The sequence below is a fragment of the Cryptomeria japonica genome, chromosome 3 (assembly GCF_030272615.1).
Source record: "Cryptomeria japonica chromosome 3, Sugi_1.0, whole genome shotgun sequence".
In the NCBI taxonomy this organism is placed as follows: domain Eukaryota; kingdom Viridiplantae; phylum Streptophyta; class Pinopsida; order Cupressales; family Cupressaceae; genus Cryptomeria; species Cryptomeria japonica.
In genome coordinates, this window is record NC_081407.1 from 219,273,043 (window position 1) to 219,291,166 (window position 18,124).

General features: G+C 37.6%; 1 protein-coding gene across 1 annotated transcript in view; it reads right to left on the reverse strand.

The window, feature by feature from the left end:
* Positions 1-17,892, reverse strand: part of LOC131076019 (uncharacterized) — a 67,278-nt gene extending 49,386 nt beyond the window's left edge. The window contains exon 1 of the mRNA XM_058013030.2: positions 17,534-17,892. Coding sequence (XP_057869013.1) covers positions 17,534-17,626 — 93 coding nt within the window. The 5' untranslated portion in view covers positions 17,627-17,892. The remainder of the gene's footprint in view (positions 1-17,533) is intronic.
* Between the last annotated feature and the right edge of the window lie 232 nt (positions 17,893-18,124).

Sequence of the window (18,124 nt, forward strand, 5' to 3'; positions counted from 1 at the left end):
AAAAAGAGGGGGTCCCCATTCTAATGGGGCAATGTGTGAAATGGTCACAACAGCGAGGTAGCCAACAAGGTTCAAGCCCCTACTGGACCATTGAGCTCGTGGGCTTTCTACCTTTGTTGGGTCGTTGAGCTCATGGGTTTGAACAAGTGAAGTGTGAGAAATGATGAACCCCTCGAAAATGGACAAAATAACAAACTTTTTCAACATTGATTCCACATTGACTCTGATTTTGTCTCAGACAAACCCTATTTCTAAGCAATTCGGTAATTTCATGCATTTTTCTAGGGCTTTGCAAGTTTTTACAATGATTTTTTTCACTTTTTTTCCATTTTGGGGGTTTTTAACATGATTTTAACGTGATTTAATGCAGAAAATCTTTGAAAATTGGGTCAACGCTTGGTCAACAATTTTTTCATGAATTGGGTATTTTTCGGTGAATAAATCGGCTAGCTCCAGGATTTAGGATTAATCAAGTATAATCACGATTTTTTGTAGACTATTGCTTCATTGGTTTAAGGAATGCTTCTAAGTTGAGAAAGATTAACAAATGAGAAAAGAGCATTGTTGAGGCTGAAGATTTTGCAAAGAATTTGAAGAGCTAGCACGACAAGGTAAGAAAACATATTAATAAGATGGATTCTCAATACAAGGCTAAGGCAAATCAAAAGCAAAAATTTAAGGAATTCCAAGATGGGGATGAAGTCATATGGTTCACCTAAGGAAAAAAAGGTTTCCCTATGGAAATGTATGACAAGTTGAAAATGAAGAAATTCGGACATGTAGAATTTTGAAGAAGCATGATTCAAGAAATGCTTATGAGATACAGTTGTCGAGTGGAATAAACATATTATCTATGTCCAACATTACTAATTTGATGAAGTATCATGAGGGAGACATGGAGGATGGACCAATAAAAAAACAGTGGAATATCCCGACAACTACCCAAGAGAAGAAAGAGATAGAAGACATCTTGAATGGGTGTGTGGGTAGAAGTATTAGAAATAAGCAATGTGAAGAATATTTGGTTAAGTGGAAAGAAAGGCCTATTGAAGATTCATCATGGCTATCTAAGGAAAAGGTTGACTATCTTGGTTTTCCTCAAAACACCTAAGATGTGACTTGGTCACCTTTCAAATTACTTCAATGTCTAATGTGGGAGCATCCAAGGTGTGGGAGCAATCTTGCATCACCCAAAATTTAAAAACAAAAAATCATTTCTATTTTGGTTTGGTGAATAAGGGCTAAAAATAGCAAGTTCCTATTTTTAGTGATTTTGCTTATGAATGTGTTGGAACTCAATATTTTTCCCCGAAGCTCCAAATTTGTAAACTACAAATTGTGGGTGAGTTTTGAGCCAAGATTAGATATGGAATAGTAGACATGAATCATTTAAATTTCTAGATTGAGATATGAAATTTAAATGATTCATATCTTGCATGAATCATTTAAGGTTGTATATAATTGCATGATTTGAACAACCTTTTTTTGTGGCCAAAATCTGTGTGGTTTGTAGAGAACTCCGAGTACTTGAGTTCAAAAAAGAATAGACTTGATCCAATGCCTGGATCGGTTATGGCTCCTGGAAGTTGTACTAAAATTGGAAAAAAATTCTTGGGCGGGAAAAAGGGACAGCTGGATTCATACGGCGCCCAAATGGGAGTCACAGTTCCGTAACGTGGGAAAATCATATAAATTCGTCACAAATGGTCATTCAGGATAAGGAGAGTGCTGAAATTGCCACTTTCAGCACAGGGTTAGGTGTTGTTGTTTCTGGTAACCATTATTGTAATATCAGACTTGCATGTCTGATTTCCTTCATATATGGCAGCCCATATTGTTGTAACAGAGGTCTTATGACAGTGATATTTTGTATTGTATGTTTTGTAGTTGTTTTGATAAAAGAATAAACAAAGTTGCATACTTCTTTGTCCTAAAAGTTTTGTTGTTTGTGTATGATTGTTTTTGAGGGGGAGGCCCCCTTCATCAAGTCGTTTTGATAAAAGAATAAACAAAGTTGCATACTTCTTTGTCCTCGAAGTTTTGTTGTTTGTGCATGATTGTTTTTGAGGGGGAGGCCCCCTTCATCAAGTCATTAAATTATTAAAAAACATATATAAAATAAGTAAAAAATAGTCTCCTGCCACCAAAATAATACCAGAATTTACTGCTCTCCATAACTCAATTCAATCACATACACAATACAGGTTATATATATATAATTATGATATCTTATAATAATTTCTTATCTACTGAGATTTAGTGTTGTCTCTGAGTGTACAACTATTTCAACAGTTTATTATTGTTTGTATATAATCATGGATGTAAGTAGGAGATGTGGACAGAAAATCACTTCTGTGCATGTGCAGAAAGCAATATATAGCACGTATAATGTTATTATTTTTCCCTTACATGGTGAATCGTTCTGATCATTGTTATGGATCATTTCATTTTTTGAGATTCTTTACAGTTCTAGAATTTAAACAGTGCTCGCATTGACATGATTCCTTACACAATTTCCATTTTTCACAGAAAGCAACCCATTACTTAAAACAAAAGATATGACTTTTCCTAACGGTAACATAGCAAACTACTCTTTGATGTTGCGAATGACAGTCAACATTTCCCAAGCCAGCAATTCAGCTTCCTCAAATTTGCTTGTTTAGCCTATAGCTGCAATCATTGGTCCTAATTTGACAACAAAATCCAATGTAGACACAACAAGTATTATAAGCTCTACTCGTGGTCCATGCATATGTGGTATGTCTAACTTGAGTAGAGCTCAGTTGTAGGGGTTTTTTGTGCCTAGAAACATACATGGAGCACAACATTCACTGAAAGTTACAAGGTGTAACAAGGAGGGACATAAACTAGCAAATAAGGCATGCCCAAATTTTTGGTGGTAGAATAACCTTCTCTCCAATGTGGGAAGGGATCCATATTGAAAGCATTTGGTGACAACATTGACAATTGCAAGGAAAGGGTACAAAGTGCCCTCCTCAAAAGAGTTAAGCGGCAAGTTGCTCCAAAATGCTATTGTAGATGCAAAAATAATTGTGAAATATGAAAAAAAGAAATTACGAAAGTTTGAATGCACAATTCTTTTAGATGGATGAGTAAATGGAAGGAACCATACTCTCAACAACTTTTTAGTGGCTTCAAATCGAAAGTTGATTTTTGTTTAAGTAAATTGATGCATCTGCCAAAATAAAGAATGCAAAAACTTTGAGCTTGATGTTGGAGGAGATTGTTTCTGAGGTGGGCATACAAAATGTTGTGCATGTTATTGACAATGCAGCGACATACGTGGTAACTAAAAGATTGCTTCAAGAGAGGCATTTCACACTCTTTTGGACCCCTTGTGCAGCCCATTGCCTTGTTCTTCATTTTGGACATAGGTAAAATCAATTGGGTGAGATTGATCGTAGAAGATGCAAAGAATATATCAAAATATATTTAGTCCCTCATTTGTTCTTAACTTGGTGAGAGATAATACCAAGGTGAAAGAGCTTGTGCAAGTGTCACAAGTTTACAACTAATTTTTTGGCATTACAAAGTATTTCTAGTTTATTGACATCCTTGAAGTAAATGTTTGCGAGTCAGGTACGACTAGACTCAACATATTCAGAGAAGGTTGATATAAGATGAATGCAAAGATAGTTTTTGATGATGTCTTTGCCAAGAGAGCTACAAAGATTGTCAAGGTAACTTCAAAGTTCAATTTAAATTTCACATTAATTTCTTTCTTTTTGAACTTTAGAAGCATTTAATTTCATTCCTTTTTTGTTTGTACTTTGCGGGTATTGGAGCCACTAGTGAATGGGGAGCAAAACCTAATGGGATACATTTATGAGGCCATCCAAAACCATTATAGGGTTGCATATCCAATCATCTTCGCCAACCCATACAGGGAAAAGGGTACTACCTCAACCCCAAGTTTTTCTCCTATAACTTCACAAATATGAATGGGGAGGTTAGGCATCTCTACATGCATTGAGAGGATGACACCTATTGTGACCTTTTCACACATCACCCCATTGAGAATGGGGACCCTCCCTTTTTTCCTGCTTTCTAGGGTTTTGTTAGAGCCTAGTAACCTTCCTGCATCAGTATTGCCACGTTTGTCAATTTTGAATGGTCTGAGTTTTGAAGTTGTAATTCAATTTGTGCAAACCAAGTTAGAACAGAGTCTAGACACCGTCAAACTGCCTAGAAAGGCCAAAGGACGAAGATTGCAATTGATTTGAGTAGATTTGGACAACTTTCTATTTTTGGAAAGTTTTGCTTTTTTGTTTTTTCTTCTTTTTAGGAAGATTCATTTTTGGCATTTTGAGCATGATCCCTGGAGTGGCTATTTTTAATAAATTTTTCCTATTTTTTAGGGATGCTTGCTTTTTCTATTTTTGGAAAAAGGATCTAGGGTTTACATTGTCGACTCTGATTCGCACTGAAAATGATCGTCAAATTCATCCAAAATTCAAGTTTTGATCAAATAGCCAACTTCCTAAATTTTAGGAGGAATTCGATGGATAAATGGAAGGTGGTTTTCAAATTTCAAGATGATCTGACAAGAATTGCACAAGTTATGAAGATTTTGGATCTGGTTTCCATGGAGATCATCTCTCTCCAAGTCCGCCCAGCAAGTTGAATCAAAGGGTCATGAATTTGTCTAAGTTTGCTCACCTTGGGGTATCAAGATCCCTCAACTCCACCCTCATGGTACATGAAATTCACCAAGTCCGCCTTGACTTGGTCTCAACCTTAATGAAGTCCGCCAAGTGTAAGGTAAAGAAGTACATAACCTTGACAAAGTCCGCCTAGGGATATGTGAGCAAGAGCATAGATCTCACTAAGTCCGCCTTCATGGTGCACAAGATTGATAAACTTCGCCCTTGGTTGAGTGTGAAGTGCAAGAAGTTAATGAAGTCCGCCTAAGGATGTTCACAAGGTCAAGAGTTCAATGAAGTCCGCCTACCCTTGGTTCCCAACATTCACCAAGTCAGCCTAGGTGTGGGTAAGCATGGTTATGAGATAAAGGAAGTCCGCCCTCCATATGCTGGTGCAACCAAGTCTGCCCAAAGGTTTAGGAAGACAGCAAACAAGTGGTGAACATTCTTCACCAAATCCGCCCAATGGTTAAGGAGGCAACAAGCAAAGAGGTGCAAAGGATTGACTAAGTCCGCCCTACATCAGCACTTCATCAACTTGGCAAAAGGAATGAAAGCTATGAAGTCCGCCCTCATTGGGGAAAGAAAGTTGCCAAGTCCATCCCTATATTTGCAATATGGAAAGATTTTGCTCAACTCCGCCTTGGCTGGGAAAGAATTCCCCAAAGCCCGCCCTACACTGATAAATCTGATCAGCAAAGAGAGGTGCATGAATGAGTCAAAGTCCGCCCTATGGCATGATAAGGTGCAACACTTCAGTGAAGTCCGCTCAACATATGGTGTACAAGTTTAGCAAAGTCTGCCTAAGCTTGGTCATGAAATCAACCAAGTCCGCCCTCAAAGAAACATGCTAAATCTGGGGTAAGAGAATATTCCTTCATATTCTCAGCAACATATGATGTTCAAGTTCGAACTAAAGGTAGATTTAGAAAGTTTTCAAAAGAGGAATACTGAAGGATAAGTTTGAATTGCAACTGAAAACCAATTTAGAAACTTTCATTTTGAAACAAGATGAGGATTTTGAACTTGATAGAGATGACAAGTCCACTGAAGACCAAATTAGAAACATTCCCTGCAGATTCGAAGGACTGAGGAAGGATTAGAAACATATAGTATAGGAAGATTTTGAGTTTCTAATTACGAATTCGAACTTTTATACAGATACTTCATTCATTCTCTCATTTTTACACATGAAGTTCGAAGTTCTGAGCATATTGAGAGCAAGTTTGAGAGATCTTTTACAGGTTGAAGGTTATTTTGAAGTGCTTTTTGCAGATTGAAAGTGTTTTTGAGGAAGTTTTAAGTATAAGTCTGAGTTTTCAACCTCTTATTCACCAAGTTATATTCAGATTTTGAAAATTTCTGACTGATTGGAGGACAAAACCCACTGATTTTCTGAGTGTAGCATCTGAAAGTCGTTCTTGACAGCTTCTTTTCTCATTCTTCCAAGGTGAAAGTTCATCAAGGTTTTAACATGGTTTTGTTCTGAAAAGAAAGAGTAAATTTCACAGATTAATCTTCTTCTCTTTCTTATTTTCTGCCCTTCAAATCAAGATTGAAAGGAGTTTCTTGGACTTATGTTTTCAAAATCTGATTTTGAAGTGAAAATCAGACCTTAAATTTCCTAAATGCCGTGATTTTCAAGGGTTTTCTTAAGATTCTCAAAATAATCAAGTGTGGAAAATCCCATTCTTTTTTGTGGCCAAGTTTTGAAAAGAAGGTAAAAACCACAAATTACTTAGCCACCAAACTCACAAACTACGCTTAAGAGTATAGATTTTAACTTAAGTTGGTTTGATTGTTTTGCAAATTTTGGAATATCTCGCAGCCAGAATGAAGTTTCAGGTGGATAAAGATTCCCCTCCGGAATCTAAGATGAAGTCCAAGTGGAAGTTGGTCAGAGACACTAACTTGGGACATATCAACTTGAGAGAATTCAAGAAGCGAATGTATGGCCTGGAAAACCTAATGCCTACAGGAACTGCCAGAAAGATGATGAGAAATGGAATTGTACAAGCTGTTGGCTTCCTTCCAGCGATGCAATGTACTGAGTTGGTGGTGGAATGCTCTAAACATTACAATCCTATAAACCCAGAGATCATAGCACCTAACAGGAGAGTCTTGGCAAACATTAGTGAGATTTCTATCAGGGAAGCTTTCTGCATCCCTGAATATCATAACCCTATTTACATGACCAAGGAGGAAGCAACACAACTATATCAAGATAATGTTGAAGAATATGAGGTCAATATCAACCATTTGTGGTTGGATAAGCCAAGGAAGGGTGCTTCTAAGTCACCCAAGGATCTTGTGAGAGCATACTTCAAGGAGGAAATTGGAGACCTGATAGTTTTGTTGAACGAAGTCATGGGTAGTCCACAAGGCGCGCCATTTGAGCCTTGGATGTACTACTTCATCAATGAAATAACTACCGAAGTGAAGATGATTGATTGGGAAAAGATTATAAGTAATAATCTTGATGACCAACTAAAGAACTTGGAAGAGAACGGGACATTTTATATGAGTTCTTATTTGGTGTACTCTCTTGCTCGAACTTACAGATATAGAGGACTCACCTGTAGAGGAGAAGTGGGGAATAAGGAGAGTCGGTTTGTTGTTTATGATTGCTACCCACAGCTGCACTTGGAGGAAAAACTTCACTTTAAGAGAGTCGGTGATGCATTCTTGATGCACATTACCAGGACGCTCCAGGGTGGTCTTCATTAGAGGCTCTCTCAGGAGTCTAAAGATTTGGTCAGCAGATTCGGGCATTGGTACATCCAATACCCTAGATTTACTTATCTGAGAATTCAAGGATTCTCCGGACCTCCTTACAAGTTACCCTTGTATCCCACCAACAAAGTAGTGTTGCTTAGCTTGAAAGTTTTATGATTGTTCAAAGAGGGAAGCAAAAGACAGGGGCGTCTTTTCCCCTTCATGTTGGAAATTGATTGGAGACATGTTCATCAACACAAGCTGCCACTAGTGTTGAAAAGGAGCTTTCTCGATACCCATTCTTTCAATATAAGGCCAAAAGGCATTTTGACCCTTTTCACTTGATGAAAAAAGGTTGATGGAGAGATGTTCGAGCATAGACCTGATCTTGAAGACTATTGGGCTAATGCAAATAATAGCTTTGGAATCAGAAGGAGATTGTGGTCCAGACTTCCTCTGAATTTGATAAGAGTATCAAAAGTATTTCGAATAGCAAATCAGCTTGACGATGATCCTGAATTTGAGCAGCCTCACTTTGATAAATTGAGAAATGAGCCCCTTAACTTGGTTGATTGGTCAAATTCTGAGAGGTCTGATTTGAGTGACCTCATGAGACCGGTGATTGAGTATTTGAAATGGTAGGCAACGGAGAAGACAAAGGGTCTTAGATCAAAAGGTGTTGATCTCACATATGATCTCATGGGAACCAATGAATCGATGTCTTCAAACCATGGTGTTTCGTCAGTGTTGGGTCCAGGAAAAGGAAGGAACCCATTGAAAATTCTATGAGGGGTAAAGGAAAGAAAATAGTTGGAGATGCAAGTAGAAGGTATAAATCAGATGAAGGTCATTCGACCTTAAGTGCTACATCCGTTGCTCTAGTCAGGACTACAGCTAATGAACAGGAGATGAATACTGATATGGGAGATAATGAGGTAAGAGTTCCTTCTCCTTCAGTTGATGAGATAATGGAAGAACCAGCTCAAGAGCCAAATTCTGCTAGGACTGTAGAAGTTGAAGAACCTGAGCCTTCGAGAGAATTCCTTGATGGCATTGTCACTGCGCCCAAGGAAACTGAAGATAAATTTGATGAGAGTGGCATGGAGCAATCAACCATTCCAGATTGGTTGAGAGAAAGAATAAAGGCTAAGGCTCTCGAGGAAGCTCATTCAGAAGAGAACACAGCAGCATTCCTAGCTATGGTGAATAAACCAATTGAGATAAGACCGCCCAAACTAGCTAAGAAGTTCTCTTTAATTCAAAGAGATAGTGGAGGATTCAGATCAGTACATATAGTTGTACCCAAAGAAGATAAAACTCAGGATAATATTGCTATAGAAGATTATGAGATCACCACTGTGAACCTTGGAAAGAGTACCAAACTCCAAGAAGTTCAAGAGTTTGATGTTACTTGCAATACATTGAAGGAAAGGCTGAACAAAGAAGTAGAGAAAAAGAAAAGATTGGAAGAAGAGAACGAGCAGTGGAAGAAATATGCGATACACTTGACGAAGCCACTCAATCGGGAAATACCAGTTGCTCCTCCTGCACCTCGTCCACAAGAATACATGAGGAACTATGATGATATGAAGGCTACCTTTAGAGAAGCCAAGGAATGGACTTCTGAGACCTTAGAGCATGCAGATACACTTGTTGAAAATCTGGTATCAGCATATGAGTCTACCTCTTCTTTGTTGACCAGAATTCAGGATTTGTTTGAGAATTGGGAAGTCGAAGAAATTCAGAATATGGTTCTCCCACAGTTGAAGATCATCAAGGGGCTTTCTCAACAGGAGTTAGTAGATGGAGGAGTCATTCAAGTAGGAAGTAGATATGACCTTAGCACTTGGTATTTTACTATGATAACCAGGGTTGAAACCTTGAAAAAATTTGAAGCCAAGTGTTTGGAAGTCAAGAAAATTGTTAAGGATATTCAAGATAAGGTATTTCATGTGGCAGCAAAAATCTAGCAGCGAGAGGTGGTGCGAGAAAAACATCTGCGCGCTGAAAATCTGAAAGCTAGAATCCAATCAAACTTTTTTAAGGTTTCGGGAACGATTCTCAAAGGAGATTTCTCTAGAATTTTGAGTTTTCTCCTCATTGATGAGAATTTCCTTGCACAAGTAGTTGATTGGGAATGCATACTCGCCACTTGTGCTGAAGATGGGGACATGGTAGACTTCCAAATTAGCATCTTGCCAAGCGTCACTATGGAGGAGGTGCGACTTCTTGTGTCCAGATAAATCAAATCTACAGAAAAGGAAACTGGACATGTAGTACCCCTACCGTAATCAATCTCTAACCTTGGTTTAATCTTGATTAGTTATCTTAATATAATGATTATTGTCAGATGTTTGATTTAACGCATAGCTATTGATGTGGCTTTCACTCTAGTATATGCTAGTCGGTTAGTGTACCTAGTTCGTGGTATCAACATTGAGCTAACGCTTTCATTAAGTTATTATATATGTATGCATGTATGATCTTTGGTTGCAGGAAATTTCAGGTACCACGCCGCATGAGTGCGAAGTTCGTCTTCACCTGGATTGCAGGTTTGAGTGTACCTTTTTAATCCTTAGAGTTGGATTAGGTGGTCGTAAGACCCTAGTCGACCTTAGTCGTGCTCAAGTGAGCATCGTCAGTCGTCGTCGGTGATCCCTTCCTGTTTGGGTTTGCGAGTCGTCTGTTTGGTTGGCATTCTCGATTTGCGTGCCTGGTGTGTTTGGTTAAATGATTAATTAGCCTTTAGTAATTTTCTTTATTAAATATATGCGTTTGTGCATTGAAGATTAATGGGCTAAAGTAATCTGGTTTCCGTTATGCGATTTTCGTCGATATTGGATTGCTCGTTTTTAATTGGAAGTAAATTCGATTAAATGATTGATTTTGATTATTAAATGCATTATATATATATGCTGTTGAAAAAGAAAGATTTGTTTTTAATTGCGATAGGTTTAATTGTATTCTGTTGGATTATTAAATTTGGAAGGTTAAATTGAATTGATTGAGGAAATCGATTTTTGATTTGAAAAGCAAGTTATTTTGTGGTGATAGTTAGAAAGGATTAATGTTGAGAATTATTTGTAAATAAAGATTTTTATTCCAAAAATGGAATTTTTGGGTCAACTCTTCCATATAACCCAAATTTGGGGAAATTGGAGGGGATGGACATTTTTGGAGGAGATTTTGGTTGGGAAAGATTTTGGAGATGGAATTGGAGGATTTTGGATGGAGAAGGAAGGATTTGGGAGCTGGAGATTTGGACTCTCAACAGATCTTGCCAGGAACGCGAGATCAGGTAGGAATTATCTCTCAATTTTAGTTTTGTTTGAAATGGAAATGTGATATCAATCTCAGTTTGTTGAAACCGAATTTGTATTGAATCGGAATTCTTTATCAAACCTGGTAGTGGGCGTTTTTGTTTTATAAAGCTCGAACTGTGTTTTGAAAATAAGGAAAATATATTTGTTTCGCCCCTGTGCGTGGTCCTTTTTTTTTTATGAAATCAAGCTGGGCGAAAATGTCATAAAACCCGATCTGGGCGTTTGTGTTTATTTACGAACTGTGTGTTCTAATTAAAATTTAAAACGTATTTGTTTATACCCCTGTGCGTTGTTTATTTATTTTACGGTGCGGTGGGCATTTGGATTTTTATTTGTTTCGAACTGTGGGTCGGGGTTTGGGAGAGCGGGGAGCGGAGCTCCACCCGCTCCCCTCCCCTCCACCGCTTGCCCCCCCCCCCCAATCCTTTGCTTGCACCCGCAGCGACTGTGGCTGCAGCCCACGGCGGTGGCCGCAGGGGCCGCGGTGGCCGCAGGGCGCTGCGGCACCTGCGGGCACCACCGTGGCGCCGCCCACGAAGTCTCTCCCCTGCGTTTCGGTGTGGACTGCGGCTAGGGTTAGGGCACGGCCCTTCCCAGCTCGCCTCCATCTTTTTTTTAAAATGCGTTTGTTTTGTTTAAAAAAAACATAGCTGATAAAACGTTTTTTTTAATGCATTTTTTTTTATCATTCAAAAAAAATGCATATGATTTTATTATCATGTTAATGAATAATATTATTTTAATGATTAAGTTTATTTAGTTCTTAATTTTGATTAAGGTGGTATAATAGTTGCAAATGCTAGTTGATTTTGATCAATGTTACAATGGAGGTTATAGGCTAATTGTCATTCAACTTCATTTCGTGACTTTGCCCCTTTCTAATTAAGTTCTACAACTGTGAATTTTCGCAAGTGAATTGGGTAGATTATATTCTAATTGATGTGGTTAAATATCATCTTAGAACATATCATTTGAGTAATTGAGAAGTAGTGAAATATTTATCGTTGGGTGTTGAATTGAAACGATGTGCTTTGGAAATGATTCTCCATTTAGATTTTCTTTCTACATTTTTATTTCCGAAATCCGTATAATGTATCTGGAATTGAAAATTATGAATCTGTAGAGATTGATTTTGAACCAGTATGTCTATGATGTTTTGTTGGAGATTAAATATCTTATTTTAGTTGATTAATGGTCGTCTGAATTTTATTAATATGAATTGGTTTAAAAACTCATTATGGCTTAAATTGCCTGTTCGATGCTTTGAACCTTAAGAGTTAGAAAACCAAGAACAACTTATCCCTAGTTGAGGTAGATAACTGTAATCTGTTTTAGATCTTGTAGAAAACTTGATCGACTTGTAATGATTAAATCAATTTGAGGAAATATTGTCTTTTCTGATTATTGCCTTGCGAGTTTAATTTCTGTATTCGCCTTTAATTATGAAATGGCAAGTTTTGCTTTGTTTGATAGGACCCTGTCGTATGGCTTGACTTGGGGTACCTGTTCCAGTCCTCGATTTCGAGTTGACTATTGTATTGTGGTAGTGTCGTTTTGATCATATCCTCGTTGTGTGAGTCGAATGATGATTCATGGTTGACCTTAGTTTGTCAGGTCTCTAGTTAGAGTACCGTCAGTAAGTGTTCATCTTCGAGTCGTGTTTTGACCAGATGATTGTTTCTCTCTTCTTGAACTCCGTTCGTCTAACCATGTGTATTCCTTGGTTTTGAGTTCGTCTGAGTTTAGTCTAGTGTCGTATGGGAAAGTGGCTTTCGATTGGGGGCCGCGCCCAAAGTGGCTGCTGGGTAACCCATCGAAAGTGAGTCTAATAAGTGATAACCTAAGTAGATTAGAATGTAATCTCTAAACAAGATAAATGTGCCTCACACATGAGACGAGTGCTATCATAGATTCGACATGCTGTGAGAAGGCCTGAAATGGCAAACCATCTTCCTTGTCTTCACGAGAGGATGTGTGGGTCCACATGAGGCTTGGATGGGCCGGAAGTTCGGATTAGGTTGCCAGGGTGACCCAGTGTATGGGGCCGGAACCTATGAAGACTTGCCATGGTATCCATACCAGGTCGTGTGATGACACTTGTCCCTACGTTCGCTAGTGTGTTGTCGTTTTGTCCTGTTAGGAGTACCTTTGTGAGTCGTCCTTTTTGTCTCTGCCCTTGTGAGTGTCGGTTTCATGTTAGACCTTGGGTGGTGATGGCTCAGTTTTATGGAAGCTCTTCTGGACCTTTGTTTTAGCTTTGATTATGTTCAGCTGGATCCTGTTCTTTTCAAGGATCGTTTATGTATTAATGGACCGATGTGGTCGTTTGTATATTGTTTATGTATCGCCTTGATGGCTGGATTGTATGGTGTAACCTCTTGTATTCTTAACTTTATTAATTATCAGAGGGGTCTTGCAGTTGCGCAGACCCGGAGATGTAGCCCTTTAGGGGTGAACTCCGAGATCATTATGGTGTTATGTGATGTATTCTCTTATGTTTCCTTTATTCAGCTTTATCATGTATGATTAACTTATGTTAGAATGGTTAAGTGGATAATTGGAATTAACTTTAAATGCTTATATTCAGTCCCTTCTTGAATGCCATGTTGATCGAATGCGTAAGTGGTTTAGATGAGATTTATCGTTGATGCTTGTATGTAATCATCTTTTAAAATGCAATAAGTTGGAATATGAAAGAATGTAACTTGGAGTAATGAATTATACTCAGTTGTGGTTAAGGAATTTAAATATGCTTGGAAAGATCTCTTTTGTTATGATGAAATCCTAGTGTATTAGAATGTTAGATGTATGGTTGTAATTTTAAATGAAAAGCTTGAATGAAGATTATGAATGGATCTTAATGATGAATCTTCGCTTGTCATTTATATTTCCATCTTTTGAAAGAAATTATCCTGATTATGAATTATCTCGTTATTAAGATATTCAGTTTATTGGTTTAATTGTGTGAGTTAACTAAATTGTGAAATTGAAGTAATCTCGTTGGGAAACTCTTTAGGTGTTAGTTGAAGTCTTCCGCTATGTAATCTGAATCTTTGTTATCTTGTTGCATCTTATGTGTTGTAACTTTAAAAAAAAAAAATTTTGCACTCTATTCTTGTAATTTTGGCTTATCCCTTCCGGGTTTCCTGGCGGGGCATTACAGGACACTCACCTCAGTGAGAATAGCAGTTGTGCCACTTGTCTCCTTCCTATTCATTTTAACTGTTAGAGTTTGGGGAAACCCTAATTAGGGTTTTGAACTTTTAATATGAGCCCTTGATCATTGTTCGATCTCGGCCATTCATAATTTCTAGACTACTATATAAGGTTGTCTCCTCTCATTTGGAGAGTGTGAGGTTTTTGAAATATTGTTGCATGAAGGTCATTTTTCAGATAATATATTACATGTGTGCTTTCTCTTAAGGCTTTGTAATCCCTATTGTTTGAGTTATTAAGCAAGGTTTTCAATTTCTTCAACACATTAGTTAGAATTTATTTTACGTTGTTAGATGAATGAAAGATCTGATAAGTACTGGTTTATGGTGTATCTTTGCTCATACTTTTGGTGAATGGATGATTTTCATTCACTGTGCAAAGTTAATCTGAGCTTTCCATTTTGTGTATGCTTAAACTTCCGATCATAAGCACATCCCTTGAAGATTGCATCCACTTTGTGTAGTTGTCTTAAGTGAGGCGAATCAAAGTGTGGTTTATTGAGTTGACCGAATCAATACCGTCTCTGGAATTCATAGGATTAGAGTACATTTCTTAACCCTTATCCCTTTGTCCTTTTTTTTGAAAGTCTTAAACCCCGAAAATCCCAAAAAGAAAGAAAGAGAGAAAGCTTTCATTGACAAATCCATCTAAGTCCCAAAGTCATTGACAATTCATTCAAGCGTAAGTCCTTTTGTGTATTACCAACAAATCACAACACCCATTGAGCTTACCCACACGTCAAGACCTGACAAAAGAAACATTGGAATCACCATATGATCTTCTAGCAATCTTAGCATACACAGTGATTTTTCAAGAGAATATAAATTATCTTTGGGTACTTTATTCTAAATGTTTGGTAGATAATAAAACAGACACCAACAACACCCAAGGTTGACATAAGACACCTCATCATTTTAGAGTTGTAGCATTATAAGCAACCTAAGGGTAGGCTCTTTTCTTCACCACTAGCTATCAAAGGAAGATCTACCTAGACACCAAGTAAGAAAAAGTGAAGATCTAAATGTTTTTGGTTCACCCTCTTGTTATGAGAGTAATGAAGGTATTAATCCCAACTTGAGGGTTGTGAATGCAGTTGTTGATGCTGTTCTTCATGCTCCCGCTAATTTAGCACCTCTTAATAAACTTTATCAGCCACACAAAATTGATAGTCATGACAAGCTGCTCTGTGGTATAGTAAAGCCTTCAAAGAATGGTAAACATTTAGAAAGACGGGTTTGCATCAGTCTTGAGGTAAGAACAATCCTAGCACAGACTGTTCAGCTAACTCTTCCCCAAGAACTTGTTGTAAGTAATGGATTGCAGTCCTTCAGTTGTAACAAATTTCTGCCAGCTGTAGGTGTGAGCAATCAAATAATCTAACAATTAACAAAGCTTGATTTGAGGAATAAGGCAGTCGTTAAGAGCACAGTTGATGGCTGTCCTCTTAGAGCAATTCAGAAAATTTGAACATTAGATTTCTGTGGATTTGCTCCAGAACCTCATAATGCTTCGTCCACTAGCTGCTGTTATAATATTCAAGTTTATGAGCTGCTAATAACTTTGTGCATTATCAGGGTCTGCAACATGCTATATGTAGAACAAAGACAGGTTTTCTACTTGACTGCCAATTTAGCAGGATTATAAAGAGCAATTGTACAAGGGCCTATTTAAAGCATACAGTGTTATCAGATGATAAGCAGTTTAATTATTTAGCCTTGGTGTCTTTTTATTAGGTTTGGATTGTACTAGAATGGAATGTTCTTATATAGGCAGGTAGATAGACTCTTATAGGTAATTTTGAAATCTTATTCTAGAACTGTTATTTAGACAGAGATTAGTTGGTGCCCTGAGTTGGGCTTCGTAATTTTCAAATATTTTATGTTACTACTTAAAACAACATTGAATGCTCAACCACAATTATACCATCTGATGCTAACCACCTTAATTCTTGCATGGATATGTGATCATTGATGTTAACTACATTAGAACCTTACATAAATAATACAGAGACACACTAGATACTTTGCTAAGCTTCTTCGGAATTGTAATGTCTTCTGCAAGGCTTATAGACAAGAATTTATAGTATTATGGTTCTTCCCATATTACCGTTCATCAATTTGCAGCCCCAGCCTCACAGTGTGCATATAAGATTGTGCATCTCATTTGAACAATGAGATTAAAAGTATGTTTCCAAATTTCATTAATTATCAGAGTTCCTTATCCGGATTTCCTACATTCTCATTCATACTCTGAATTTAATCATCCAAGCAATGATAAATTACTCAGCTTGCACTTCACTCACTTGCTCAAAAAGAAACAATTGCTCCCTTCATACGCATCTGCACTGGAGTTAGCCTAACCTTATTCATCTGCTTTAAAATGACAACTCTCTTTCCATCCAGTTTATACTTTATAAACCCCCTAGTAACTTTCTAATGCCACTTTTATAAGTAGGAGAAGACACCTGAAAGTTTTCTTATGCAGATATCAAATCCCATTTAAACTTTTTCTTTCAATCAAGTCACCTCCATTGATATCGTGGTGTGATGGCCCAAGACCTTGATAGCATTGAATTAAGTATAGGCATATCGTGGTGTGATGGCCCAAGACCTTGATAGCATTGAATTAAGTATAGGCTCTAGATCATTAATATTATTTTCTCAATGTAAGTTATGTTTCAGACTGAAATGCTGTAGAACAAAGACAGGTTTTCTACTCTTAACTGCCAATTTTGGTTCATAAACAGCAAGCTCGTGGCCCCATTTAGGTAGAAGCTTAAGGTGTTGCCTGCAATCCAGTTTTGCAGTGACAGCTTGAATCTCTGCAACACATGCATTCTACATATTTTCTAAATTTAAAAAAAACATGAACTTCAAGACCAAATATTGCAGATCGAGCAAATGAAGGCCGCGTGGCCAGAACGCTTAGAATAAAAGCAGAAAACTTGTTTTCCAATAGAGAAGGAAAACAATCATAGACAATAAAACTGCCTCGATGGACGGTCTCGAGCGTTTGCTAGATACACATAGTATAATGCAAAGCAACTCTAATAACGGCCACTAGACTTAAACACATCCAAATAGCTGGGTGTGAATTTCCCCAATTTCCAACAGACATGCCAGATCCAAGTCGCAGGTGACTTTGATGGAAGAGATACCATTAATCGAAAGTGGCTTCGGAGCCCAAAGGTATTCAGCCAAAAAAGTTTATAAAATCTATAATTAAAAATACATAAATAATTTCAAATGTACAGCTCAAGAAAAGAAGTCAAACCAACCAAAAGTGAGGGCCATATTTAAAAGGCAGGAATCTTCTGTCTAAACAGCCCAAAAAAATAAGTCACGCCAACTAAAAGTGAGGGATATATTTAAAGGGCTGGAATCTTCTGACTAAACAATTCAGCATAATAAAATAACACAACAAACAGCAGTTTCCCTAAATTCTCTAGGGTCATAGCTCAAACCCTTGGAGGTTCAACGCAATATCCCTTCCCAGTGATAAAATATTTACCCGAATAAATTTAAAGAGGAACCATCGCACTGTAATTAATCCACTAAATGAAATCACCTTCCATTAAACAAACTCAAATGAAGCTATGAAGGGGATAAGACCTACCGAAGCAAACACGCCATCGCCTCCGGCTTCTGTATTGGCAATAAGATGGCATGCAATCTGGTGAATTCTCCTGTTAGCTGCTTCACTCGCCATTGCTGCAAAAGAATCTCTTCACCACCTACACTCCGGGCTCCCAAGACTTCAGGTCGATAGTCACTTGACTGGGATAATCCACTGACGTAGCGGAGAAGACCAACACTGATTATAATAAGGAGAAAAAACGCTCCAGAGGAAGATATTTTCCAGCTGATTTGATTTGAAGGATAAAATATCTTGAGCCTTGAATTTGACAGCTTTTAGTGTGAGGCCTTAATTTTCGTGATTTTTAAACAGTTTAGTTAAAAATGGTTCAGGGAATAATATCTACCGGTTTGTGTTCCACAAAGGACTGCGAGAGAATCTTCGGTAGTGTCGATTATTTTTCAATTTTTTCTAAATTCGTCGCTAGTTAAATGTTATGCAGTCAATTTAACACACAGTAGTTTTCTTTATTGGGAGGATAACATGTTTTGAAATCAGGAGGATAAGAATCTTCATATGTTAGATTTAGAATATTTTCCTTAATGTCAATTATTGTTGATATTGGTTAAT